General features: G+C 42.1%; 1 protein-coding gene across 6 annotated transcripts in view; it reads left to right on the top strand.

Moving 5' to 3' along the window:
• Positions 1 to 13756, top strand: part of LOC101118024 (placenta-specific gene 8 protein-like) — a 47998-nt gene that overhangs the window by 7777 nt on the left and 26465 nt on the right. For 3 of the 6 annotated variants that reach the window (XM_042251587.1, XM_042251582.1, XM_042251580.1), the window contains exon 2: positions 13453 to 13581. In XM_042251587.1, coding sequence (XP_042107521.1) covers positions 13482 to 13581 — 100 coding nt within the window. In that variant the 5' untranslated portion in view covers positions 13453 to 13481. Of the gene's footprint in view, positions 1 to 957; positions 1015 to 6153; positions 6312 to 10488; positions 10570 to 13452; positions 13582 to 13756 lie in introns of all 6 variants that reach the window. The other 3 variants (XM_060417364.1, XM_060417365.1, XM_042251583.1) reach the window with 3 other exon arrangements.

The following is a 13756-nucleotide window of genomic DNA, read 5'->3' as shown; positions in this document are numbered from 1 at the left end:
GTCATATTACGTAAGATGAGAGTCCATGAGCATTTTACTGCTTTCTTCTGTCATCACAATGGGTGGGTTTTGGTAACACCCGGTGTAAAAGTTTTCCAGCTCTCTGGTGTAGAACTTGGACTTTGATCAGTTGTACAGTCAGATGTGATTCATTGGTGTGTGCGGAAGATGCACTGCTCAATGAAACACCAGCTTGTTTTAAATGGATGTTTAAATGCCAGTCGTAGCCCATGTTGGCCAAGTCTCCTTTCTAAGCTTCCCCACTGGTCACTTGCTAAAACAGTTTTATTAATAGAATGGATTTATAAGGAAAACACATTCCTTCCTGCAGGTATGCCTTTAGCTTATCTCCATGTTGAATTAGGATGGCCATCAACTCGCCTCCACACTTCTATTCAGGTGCATGTCCTGTTTGCATCTTTTAATTTTTATAACACTACATTTGCTTTATATGCCTTTTCTTCTGCATACCTGTTGCTACGTGTAATAGGCAGCCCTCGATGGGTATCTGAACTCAGACTCTTGGCAAAGACTTCTAATTTAGCCTCAGTGCTGCACAAATCTTAACAAACCCCAGATGGTGAAAATACTATTCATGGAGGAATATTCAAGAATATCCATCCATGTTTTTCACTGAACAATCTAAAAAAATCTGGTTTTTAATCTTGAATCCTCACAGATTATCAGAGAGGTAGATACTCAGATAGGATCATTTTAGCTTCTTGCTTTCACTGATTCTACCCCAGAATTGTGCTATCACTGTGTATTAGGGAATAGGTTCGGGAAAGTCACTGCTCTTTCTGTTGTAGAGTTATTGAGATAGGCTTTGGCCACTGCATTTTATGTATCATCTCCTTGTTGAGGAAATTGAAAAATCTGTCTAGGTCTCAATCTCGTTTTATTTTATGGGCGTGATCAATCTCCTAAATGTTTGTATTCCCTCTTTGCTTTGCCTAGTGGGAAGCTCAGAGACTAATTTTCAGCCCATACCAAGCACTGTACAGGAACCTTAGAGTAAGTGCCACATTTACTCCTGGCTTTATTTTCCCTGATCTCTTTATTTTTGTGTCTAGTTTTATATGTAATTTAGTAGATGGTTCAAATCTTTTTAAAAACAGGGCAAGACTATGAATCAAAATTTCTCAGCCTTCATGCTAGTGAGTGAAAGAATTTCTTGTTTGTGGGAATGGATACGAAGTGGAAGAGAAGGGAAGGGGCAGAGAGAGAGGAAGAGCCTCCCTGGCCTCTACCTACCAGGTGCCAATAAGCCGTTGTCACCCTGAGCGGTGACAACCAAAATAACACCAGACATTGCCAAATGTCCCCTGTGGGCAAAATCACCCCTGATTGAAACTCACTGGTATAAATGAATCAATAAACTTAGTACTGAATATGTAGGGCAAGAAAAGCTTTCCTTGACCCTCTTAGGGTCCCTGGCTGGGTCTGAAAATTAAACTAAGTTTGACAGGGGAAATCCAGGCAAATGTTATTAAATTTTAACAGGTTCATGGGAACTTTTGCAAGAAAATTAGACTCAAAGAAGTGACCAGAGCAGGAAATTTTTATACTTTTAGACAAAGAAACCATAAATTTTTGGAGTTGACAAGATAAGAGGGTTTGCCCGAGGGGTACTAAATGGTGAAAAAGTAACAAGGTTTGCTTATTCTTAGCCCTAAATTCCATCTCTGGTGCTAAGGATGTCTGCCTTCCTTCTGGTTCAGAGAAGGTACCTTTCTTTTACTTACCTCTTGCTTTCTGGGAAGACATGTGAAGGGAGAGACCTTCCTGCTTTTGCTATTTTCTCAAACCCCTTCAGGAGCTTCCCCGAAGGTGGTGCTAGTGGAAAGAACCCGCCTGCCAATGCAGGAGACTCAGGAGACCCAGGTTTGATCCCTGGGTCAGGAAGATGCCCTGGAGAAGGAAATAGCTACCCACTCTAGTATTCTTGCCTGGAGAATCCCATGGACAGAGGAGTCTGCTGGGCTACGGTCCATGGGGTTGCAAAGAGTCAGATGTGACTGAGGCAACTTAATATGCCTGCAAACTCCTTCAGCTTCAATATGCCAAGGTGTCATATTTTAGGGTACTGGGTCCTGAACCCCACCAAGAACTTAGTAATTTCTAAGCTATGTGGAGGCCACTGTCTCTGAGGGACACAAGGATCACTGAAACCCACTGACCACACTCAACAAAGCCAAAAATAAGCCAAAAAAAAAAAAAAAAAGAAAAAGAAAACGGAAGTTCTCAGAGTATGCATAATTAGATTTGGCTTATATCTGAAGTTATTATAGCTACTGTAGCTCTCCTAATGACTCTGGGGAGAAGGAAGTGAAGGTACTATCATTGTCATTTAGAGAAAAGGCACAGAGGTAACCAAGTATCAATGGTGAAAGCTATGGTTAGAGTCCAGCAACCTGACCCCCAGGTCCAGGGGGCTCTTCACCACACCACCCAAGTGTTGTTGAGCAAGTTCAAAGGAGGGAGAGAGGCAACCCCAACTTGGAGGATTTGGAGTGGCTTCCTGGAGGAGATAGCGTTTGAGATGAGATGTTTGTTGACTGGTCAATAGAGAAAGTGGAGGTATAAACTCACAGCAGGAATGGCATAGATGGAAAGTTTGCAGAGTGGTGAGGAAGCTGACCAGATACGGGAAGGAGAGGGTCGGGGAAGGACTAGGAAAACAGAGTGTGTTGTGCTGTAAAGAGCTTCTGAGGGCAGGCTTATGGGGTTTGGCTGTGAAAAGGCAGTCGTTCCCTAGAACCATGTATGCCTGACAGCCCTTCATAACCTAGATAAAAGTAGAGAAGAAGCTTAATGAATTAGGTCACCAAAGAGATTACTAATGGTAGAATGATAGTGTGGGCCTGGAGGGATCCAGTTTATCAAGTGATCATTATTCTCTACCCTGTCCCCAAATTAAAGGCTTTAGTGAGCCAAGTCCCCTTCACCATCTTGATGAAAGGAGGGTAACTGAACTTTCCTGGTGTCCGAAAATTTCCCAGTCTTGCACTATCAAAAACGCAAGAGGTGGGTGGGACAGAGAGAGGAGTGGAGGGAGGCTCCAGAGGAAGGGGCCATATGTATACTTAAGGTTGACCCACGTTGTTGTATGGCAGAAACCAGCGCAACATTGTAAAGCAGTTATCCTCCAATTAACAAAAAAATATAAGAGGGCTCCCCATTTAAGCATTAGCAGGCATGAGCACCATTTTAACCATGAGGAGAAATGTTTTCCAGTGACCTTTTAAAAATAAAAAGATTTAGCTTCCATTAGAAAATGCCATACCATCAATTGCGCATAATCATTTTAAAATTACCTTATGACTGAGAGTTCTCATTGTTCTGGCTAAGATTTCAGAAATGACATAATTGGGAGGACATTAGGCAGCATCCTTCTAGGATACAGACAACAGGGATTCTTATGAGATCCAGATAATTGGCTCCAGATGCAGATTCGGGCCTGCCATGAGGGGCTGGGTGCTGGAAAAGATCAAGAAAGGAGATGTCTTCTTAGGTGCAGCGGCTGACGGTCTCTGGGGCCGGCTACAGGGGGTTGGAGGTCAGACAGCAATGTGAGACTAATCATCTCTCTTCACTCCCAGTCTATAAACCAAAAGGGACCATTTCCTTCTCTGTCTCCTAACATCACAGTCCAGTGGTTAAGACTCTGCTTCTGATGCAGGGGGCATAGGTTCAATCCTTGGTCAGGGAACTAGAATTCCACATGCCCTGCAGCACAGCCAAAAAAAAAAAAAAATGTTTAAAGAAAAGAAATGACACTGTAGGGGAAAAAAAATAATTTTCCCTCTAACCATCTATCTCCTCAGCTGGAGCCCTGTAACAGAAGATAAAGAGAAAAGCAGAAGTTGATTAACTCCTATATCTCATATACATGGGAGAAAAGAAGGAAAACTGTAACTCTCAGCAGTGGCTTAGACTTCAGGCTTAAATATCATCTTCTGCTAAAAGCAAAAGAGAAGCTGGGAATGGACCAGTTATGGGGAGGAGGCTAGGTCAACAAGAATAAGGTTTGTTATGCAGAAAAGGGCCTGGTCCATCCAAGAGTTTCTTATGATTTATATCTTATTAGAGTCATTCTTCTTTTCTTGGTAGGGCAGGGAGACCACCTTACAAATGGTGATCTTCTTTCTAAATATACATTTCCCTTAAAGCATGGCTTCTACTCTCTTTCCTATCTTCTCCCAAGTCTGCTGTTTCTCAAAATAATCAGCTCAAAATAACTTCCCTGGTGGCTCAGTAATCTGCCTGCAGTTTGGGAGACCCATATTCAAGCCCTGGGTCAGGGAAGATCCCCTGGAGAAAGAACTGGCAACCCACTCCATTATTCTTGCCTGGAGAATCCCATGGACAGAGGAGCCTGGTGGGCTACAGTCCATAGGGTCCAACTCTTTGTGACCCCATGAATTCACAGTCACGACTGAGCAACACACACACACACACACACACACTCCTGTAATCCTAACAAGGCCAAAATGGCATTTGGGGATGCCATTTTCTGGTTAACACTATAACTGGTCCAGTGTGACGGGGAGGCTGCAGAATTCTGCTAAAGACACATTGGAGCTGGGGGGATGGTGTGGGATGCAGACTTAGACCAGGAACTAGAAGACAGGCCTGCTGTGGGTTGCTAAGTGCTGCGGAATCTCAGAGTGATCAAAAGCAAGGCCTTCTCAACTGCCTTTATGTAACTTCCTTGTTCCAGAAATGGGTGGCATAGAACCCATGGAATGATCTGGCAGGAAGCTGAAAGCCAGAAGGAGGTGGACAGAGGAGAAAAGAGGGGATAATCAAGGGAATGAAGAGCCCTGGGAAGCCCTAGTGAATGAATGATAGGCAACAATCACCCAACCCCATCAAGACAGATCAGACTGGCTGAGAGAAACAGAGCCCATGTGAGACCCAGGCAAGTCAATGAAACTCCTTCCACGAGACAGAGGGCTTGATGGAATAGAACTCTGACTTTGGCTTTAGCTGGCCTGACATTGAACCAGGCTGAGCCACTTATCTTCTCGAAGTATCAGATTTCAACACAGGAAGCAAGATTGTTGCAAGGCCAATATCACACATCAGATTGCCAAACATGGAAACTGGCAATAGAAACTGCTCAATAAATTTCAGTTTTCCTTCCTCTATCCATGAATAAACAATTATACGTTCCCAGAGGAAATGCTCTTAAATAATTAAGCTAGAAATCAAATAAACCATTGTCCTTTGGGGCATTATGGCAGGGGCGGCAGGGGTGGGGCGGGTGGTAGTGGAGAAAGGGGCCTACTGCACAACCTAGAAAAGCCCACTGTTTTCACCTCCTCACCATCACTTCCCATTCCTGTAAGTGTGGGGAGCAGTAACTGCCCCTACACTGGTATTCAGTTCAGTTCAGTCGCTCAGTCATGTCCGACTCTTTGTGACACCATGAATTCACAGCATGCCAGGCCTCCCTGTCCATCACCAACTCCCGGAGTCTACCCAAACCCATGTCCATTGAGTTAGTGATGCCATCCAGCCATCTCATCCTCTGTCGTCCCCTTCTCCTCCTGCCCCAAATCCTTCCCAGCATTAGGGTCTTTTCGATATTACCTCATACCAAAATCCTTCTCCAACCCTCCAGATAAAATATAGGATGCCCAGTTAAATTTGAATTTCAAATAACAAATAATTTTTTTTCAGTTCAGTTCAGTTCAGTTGCCCAGTCATGTCCGACTCTGCGACCCCGTGAATCGCAGCACGCCAGGCTTCCCTGTCCATCACCAACTCCCGGAGTTTACTCAAACTCATGTCCATTGAGTTGGTGATGCCATCTAGCCATCTCATCCTCTGTCGTCCCCTTCTCCTCCTGCCTTCAATCTTGAAATGAGTCAGCTCTTCGCATCAGGTGGCCAAAATATTGGAGTTTCAGCTTCAACATCAGTCCTTTCAATGAACACCCAGGACTGATCTCCTTTAGGATGGACTGGTTGGATCTCCTTGCAGTCCAAGGGACTCTCAAGAGTCTTCTCCAACACCACAGTTCAATGTTGCTTGGGACATAATTTTCAAATTTAACTGAATAATCTGTATTTTTGTTTTCATAAATGTGATGACTCTATTTAATCATTTAACCCTAGTTTCTGTTTTTCTCAATTTTAAACCTAGGTGTCTGCTTCCCAGATTCTTTAGAAGCCTGTGAGTAAAAAGAAAGATAGTGGCATTTCCAGATATGGGCTAGGATGTGGAGCAACTGGAACTCTCATACTGATTACTCATTACTGATGAGTAATCAGTTCTCATACTGGAACTCATTACTGATGGAGGTAGCGCCACTACTTTGGAATACTGTTTGGCACTATTTGCAAACCTTGGGACCCAACAATTGCACTCCTAGATATAGATATAACAGAGATGCATACATTGTTCCCCTAAAGATATGTACGGAATGTTCGTAGTAGTATTGTATTATCGGTAACAGTCCAGACTGGAAACAGTACAACGGTAGCATGGGTCAAGAAATCATGGTACGTCTATAAAATGGGATATTATGCAGCAATGAGCAAAAGAAGCCAGAAATAGAAGAGTAAATAATGCTTATAGTTCAATAAATATAAGGCTCAGACACAGGCAGAATGAGCTTCTGATGTCAGAAGAAAGGAGAGAGGTTGCCTCTGGGTGGAGGGCTAGACTCCCTGTAAGAGTAAGGAGGGCTTCTGGGGTTCTATAATATCCTAGTTCTCGATTCAGGCTGTGGTTTCAAGAATTCACTTGATGAAAATTCATCAGTCATGTTTACAATTTCTATCCTTTACTGTATATAAAGAGAAGGGAACGGCTACCTACTCCAGTATTCTGGCCTGGAGAATTTCATGGATGGAGGAGGCTCGCAGGCTACAATCCATATGGTCACAAAGATTAGGACATGACTGAGCAACTTTATATTACATTTCAATTAAAGGGCTATTTAAAGAAAACAGTAGAACTGGAAAGGTTAAACTGTCAACTAGGAACAATAAGCAGAAGGAAGAGACGAGAGGCAGGTATGGGGACAAGTCCCAACAGGACTTGCCACACAGAAGAAGCATTACTGAATAGGATGTAAACACACCTGTGAGGGGACCAAGATCCCGTCCTGATCCTTGAGTTCCAGCACGTGCATTTTGAACATTTTTTAAAAAATATTTATTTATTTGGCTGCACAGGGTCTTAGTTGCGGCTTATGGGACCTAGCTCCCAGACCACGGATGGAATCCAGGCCTCCTGCACGGGAGTGCTGGACCACCAGGGAAGTCCTCACTTTGGACATTTCTGAACTCAGAAGCAAGGAGCAAGGTCTCATTCCTCATGAGGACTGCTGGTCATTGTCTGCTAGGAGACTGCATTCAACAGGCTTCAGGCTCATGTTTCGCCCCATTTTCCTTAAAACAAAATGTACTTTCAGGATGTTTAGAAATATCCTTGGCCTCTCTACACTTGTCCCCCAGTTGGGACAACCCAAAATGTCTCCAGACGTTGCCCAATGTCCCCCAGGAGTTGAAATCATCTCTGGTTGAGAACCAGTTCTGTACACATGTATTGTAAACTCCAGGTCAAGTTTTCATTGACTGATTTCAAGATATTAAAAATACATACATATATACATGCACACATTAAAAAGTAAAAAAGCAGTTAGTCACAAACTGTCTAGCTTCCTGAGACCCCAAAATTCACCTGAGAAGGGACCCTCTAGGAAAATACTGAACAGGGTTTGCTCATTTCAAGTGGTCCCTGATTGACAGAGGTCAGTGGGAAGAAGAATGAAGTTTCTGGAATCCCTTAGAACTAAATTCAAATCGCAGCCCTGCCAGTCTGTCACTTTGGACATGTGGCTTCTTTCCCTTTTACACCAATTTTTTAAAATATTTATTTATTCATTTGGCTGTGTCGGGTCTTAGTTGAGGCTCCTGAGATCTTTTTAGTTGCAGCGTGTGGGATCTAGTTCCCTAACCAGGGATCGAACCTGGGTCTCTTACTTTGGGAGGATATGCTTTTGGCCATTGGACCACCAGGGCTTATTTTCTGTGTGGCTTATTTTCTGTTTCCTCTATCAGTGCTCTTTCTTCTGCAGCCTTGTGGGAAAACTACATACACTTTACAACTCCTACAAGTATAAAAGAAGCATGGGACGGGGGAAGTATTATCTCCTCCAGGGCCCAGTACCACTGTTTTTATTTAACTAACATTCATGAAGTTTTTACTCTGCCAAAATTCCTTCGAAGGACTTTTCAAACATCAACTCATTTAATCTTCATGACAACTTTGTAACCTGGGTGCTATTGATATCCCCCATTTCACAGATGAGGAAACTGAGGCACAGAGAGGCGAAGTAACTCACCCAAGGTCATGTAGCTAGTCACTGGGAGAGCTGGAGCCTGGGGCCAGAGTCCACGACCTTAACCACTTGATCATGCTTCTCGGTCCACTTTCTCATCTTCTGGTTCCTATAACATTTCCCATAAGATGCTCCCCATATCTTTTCCCTGAAGAGACTAAGAACAGCATGTGGAGCCAACACGCAATCTTTGAGACAAGCTACATTTTCTCGTCTATAAATTAAAGAAGTTTGACTAGCGATCATGATTTTTCCTTGGCCTTGGCGCTTACTCTCCTTGATTCAGTTTTCTGGTCTGCAGTGAAAAGAGTCTTAACAGCCTAATCCCCTGAGTGCTCTGGCCTGCTGTGAATATTAAATAGAGACCAATGTGAAGTAGGAGCCAAACATGAGAAGCATAGCACTCTATATAAGCATCAGCTATGACTGAAGTGACTTAGCAGTAGCAGTAGCATGGTCGTATCTACAACACACCACGTTCAGATTTTTTCCATCAACGTCCATTGGCACTTGGGATGCTCTCCCATGTGTATGGTGATTTGCAGCTTTCAAAATGTCTTCATGTATGTATTCTTATTTGAGCTTCCCAAACACTAGCAATGACTAAAATCCAAGCTTTCTGACTTCTAACCCATTGATCCCAGGTGCTTTTCTGTATCAATAAGTCATGCATGGACACTGCTACTTGGCAGCATTTAGTTTAAAACAGACAATGTCAGGTCACTGACACACAGGGAACATGGGGTTTAATAGACAGTCTCATCACATTAACACGACAAAGAAGAAAGTCAGATTATACTCATTTTAAAGATGCTAAAACTGACGCTCAGAGAATTTAGTTTAATTGTCTGAGAACACAGCGCAGGTGGAAAATAGATTTGAATCCAGTTTCATTTGTCTCCACCGGTTCCTAACCATGATCGAGGCCCTAGCAAGTCAGAGTGTGGGCCAGATGCCAATAGCATTGACACCACCCACGAGCTTGTTAAAAATGCGAATCTTGGGTCTCACTCTGGATCTACTGGATAAGGATCTGCTTTCTAAAAGGACGCCTTGGTGAGTCCTGTGCACATCATAATTTAAGAATCACTGATCTCTATTGCCCCTTGGTGAAGGTCTATCTCTGATATTCAGAAATGCAAAATCTGTAAATAAGCACATATATGCACACATACACATCCATACACACATATATTGTATGGTGTTTTTAAAATACACCTCTTCCCTGGTAGCTCAGACTGTAAAGAATCTGCCTCCAATGCAGGAGACCCAGATTTGATTCCTGGGTTGAGAAAATCCCCTAGAGAAGGGTATGGCAACCCACTCCAGTATTCTTGCCCAGAGAATTCTATGGACAGAGGAGCCTGGTGGGCTACAGTCCATGGGGTCGCAAAGAGTTGGACATGACTAAGAAGCTAACGCTTTCACTTTTTTAAAAAAATTTTACTTTAAGAAAGGGAATTTAGGGATTTTAAAGCAAGTGGCATGAGTCCTTGTGTTAGACTGGGAATGGAATTAATAGATACTTAATACATACCAGGACAGATGTTTTCATATATAGCAATGGCAGCATTTGCCAATTCCAGGTTTTGGGGTTTTTTTTTTAATAAATACCTCTTATTTAGGAAATTATTCACTTTTTTTTAAAGCAAACACAGAAAATTTTATCCTTACCCTAAACGACTCAACACAACAAATATATGAAGCACTAGAAGAATATTTAAGATACAATTTTTGCCCTGGAGTAATTTTTAGCTTTGGGATCTGTAGGGAAGTACTTAAGGACAGTTTTCCTTTTTGATATATTGGCTAAACTGATTTTGGTTACCTATACTGATAACCAAAACATTGTTTTTTTTTTATAAAGCAGTTCTCCGTCAAGAGCATAGTCTTACTGTTACATTGCTCTTTCTTTAATAGTATACGCACACCCAGTAGCAGAAGCAGCTTTCTGTATATGTTAACTATACTGATTTTCCCAGTAAATAATTTTTAAAGTAATGGACAATTCTTTCATGAGGCCAGGGGTATATCTGTAACATTCAGAGCTGAACCACACATTACCTATACAACTTACTCTTATTTGTTAACTATGTCTTACGTATCTTGTGCCAACTCTGATCAAACAGTAGGAGCATCGGATACCCTGTCTTGTGAAGATACGTCCAGCAGGAACATTCTAGGATTGATTGGCAATGTCTGCTGCGAGTGTAAGAAAGAGAGCCTGAAGTACCCTTGTTATGCACTCTGACCCTGTTTTCCTACTCCAAAAAGCAAATGTCTTTACTGTTCCTCATGCCTTCCACACTCTTTTTGCCCCCTAGGCATGTCCTCACGTTATTTTCACTGTCTAGAATGTCTATTATCTTGCCTACACAAGAATCACACACATACTCTCCAGTCAGCCTTCCCAAGTTTCTCCAGTACAAATGATGAAAAAAAAAAAAAAAAAAACCAAGGACCCTGTTCCCAAATCATATGTTCAGACTTCAGCTCAGGTCCCTGGGTCAGATGTTTATCTTACACCCCCCATGGGATCAAAGAGATTCACAGAATAGACTTGTTTTTTTGCCTTTTTTTTTTTTCCACTTTTATTTGTTATAATAGTTTCAGGCGAACAGTGAAGGGACTCAGCCATACATATACATGTATCCATTCTCCCCCAAACTCCCCTCTGTCCAGGTTGCCACATAACATTGAGCAGAGTTCCCTGTGCTATATAGTAGGACCTTACTTGTACCCATTTTAAATATCACAGTGTGTACATGTCCATCCCAACTCCCTAACTGTCCTTTCCCCCACCTTCCCTCCTGCCCCCACCCCCACCCCCTGGGCAACCACACGCTCATTCTCTAATTCTGTGAATCTCTTTCTAGAACAGACTTGTTTTGATTGACGATAAATGCCACCACTTCCTCTGTGAACTATTATACCTGTCCTTCCGGGGCTATGCAAGAGTCTCTGCAGTTTCAGATCTTTTATTTCACTACTGGAGAGTCCTACATGATGAGTTCTCTTCTTCGTTTCTCCTCCTTATTCAAAGTTCTGATACCTCCCGTCTGGCTTTGTACCTACACCCAATACCAAAACAAGGCCAGACTTGCTGGACAAAAAGATTTTGAATGAATTATTCTTTTCTTTTCTTATACTCTTTTGATTTGGTTCTCAGAAAAATCAGTGGTTGGGAAAGCAGTCAAACAAATATGATGTAGATTTAAAAGCAGTCAGATTAGGCAATAAAACAGCTGGTCCCCTTCATCACTCTTACATTTTTTTTTATCAGCCCCTCTCCCTTAAGAAGCACTTTGGTACTTATTGAATACATAGATTCCTCAATCCCTTTCTAGACTTTTTAAGTTAAATCCAAATTTCTAGGGATGCATAATTTTAAAACCCCCTCAACTGGTTCTTACCCACAGTAAATTTTTTAAAAGTAAAAGAAAACTTTGTCGATTATAAGCAAGTTTTCTATTGTATTTAAGTAAGTTATATCACAAATGTTAGCTAACAAGGTGACAGTGATTTTCTAAGACAGGTTATCTGTAAACAAACCAGTGGAAAATAACTTCTATGTAGAATATCGTGTCCAACTTTGTGCGACCCTATGGACAGCAGCCCACCAGGCTCTGCTGTCCATGAGACTTTCTAGGCAAGAATACTGGAGTGGGTTGCCATTTCCTTCTCCCATTTTAATTGATAAGACTCCTTTATAATGAGAAATACAAAACACTTCTACATAAAAACTGAAAAGTTGTGTCTTACCCTTCATGAATTTAAATTCACTCAGTTAGACAAGGGAATATTATCCATTCTCATGACTTTTAACCATTACCGCTCTGCTAATTAGTTCAGCAATATCCTGTTGCATATCTACTGTATCTATCTGTAACCGAGCATGAGGATGAATGTGGTGCACAGTCAGGACTGGGAAGCACAGTGGTAGAATCTTTGACTGGAGACTCCCTTAGCAACATAGGGGAGGAAGACTGAAGGGAGCAAAGCAGCGGGAAATGTGGGTAGATGCTGCCCTCCAACTAGTCAAGGGAAGTATTGACAGTGACCCGGGACCAAACCACAGAGCACGCAGGCTTCCCTGGTGGTCCAGTGGCTAAAACTCCTCCCTCCAAAGGCAGGGGTCCCAGGTTCGATCCCTGGTCAGGGAACTAGATCCCACATGTGCATCTAAAAATTCTGTATACTGCAACGAAGATCAAAGATCCCGTGTGCCTCAACTAAACCCAACACAGCCAAATAAATAAATAAATACTAAAAAATAAAATTAAAATATAGAGCACGGCATAGTTAGATTCAATACAAGAAAAGAGAAAGTTTTAGCATTAGTCATTAGTGAAATCAAAGACATTTTCTCTCTTGAGAGCTCTTACTAGGTAACAGCTCACAAGACTTACCTTGATCACTGGATGAAATGTGAAAAGTATAGGGGGGACACCCTTTCCTAGTGGTTTTGCAACCACTGGGTTTTTCTGTGGGACTTGAAGCCTCTTTTTTCAGAGAAACATTCACAAAGAGAAATTCATCTTTTTCTGAGTAAACTTTAGCTGTCAGGATACCACTAGTAATTAGTTGGCTAATGCTGACATTAGCCAGAAACATCTGCTTTCATAACACCAGTTTTATGGAGAAGTAAACAACTTCATCTCACAGAGTTCTCCTACAGAGCAACTGAGAGAATGCCTGTGAACTTGCTTTGTAAAAACTGATTATAATGACCATTAAATGAAAATACTTCAAATGCAAAATAGTTGTCTTGAAAACAGCACACACACACACAAAAATCATCTTGCTGATAAAAGAGGAATCGTGAATGGGGAAAACACACACACACACACACACACACACATACACAACCAGACAACCTGAGGATGGAATCCTCATCCCTTCTCCTTTATGCTGCTTTTCTATCTTTTATATTTTTAATTCTCAAATATCAGCAATAGTCTGGAAATGTTATGCTAAGTTAGTTGAATGTGACTGACTCCAACCAAAGGAGGAGGGAAATGCTTTCTGAATTGAATGTTATATCCAACCAAAACAGTTAAGTGTTAAATAATTTTTTGGTTTTGTTTTCACAGGCAGTACCCTTTTGAACTCAGTCTTGAAAATGAACCCAGTTGTTTCGCAGCCAGGATATGGCTCTGCGGTCTCGGGGTCTAGTGACTGGCAAACCGGCACCTTTGACTGCTTTGATGACATAGGGATCTGTAAGTAAACGTAGCTGTTGCTTTCTCCTGGGCTACAATCACGCAGTCACTGCCATAACAAAAATCGCTTGCTTATCCTCTCACTGAGATCCATGTGTTATTCTAGAGATCAGCGGTCACAAGGTGGAACACCTGGGCAGACTTTACTACTGGGTGTGTTTTGTTTGTCCTGTAC

This window comes from Ovis aries, chromosome 6, assembly GCF_016772045.2.
Source record: "Ovis aries strain OAR_USU_Benz2616 breed Rambouillet chromosome 6, ARS-UI_Ramb_v3.0, whole genome shotgun sequence".
Taxonomy (NCBI): Eukaryota; Metazoa; Chordata; class Mammalia; order Artiodactyla; family Bovidae; genus Ovis; species Ovis aries.
Note: the sequence above shows the minus strand (reverse complement) of the source record. Positions and strands in the feature narration are given on the sequence as shown.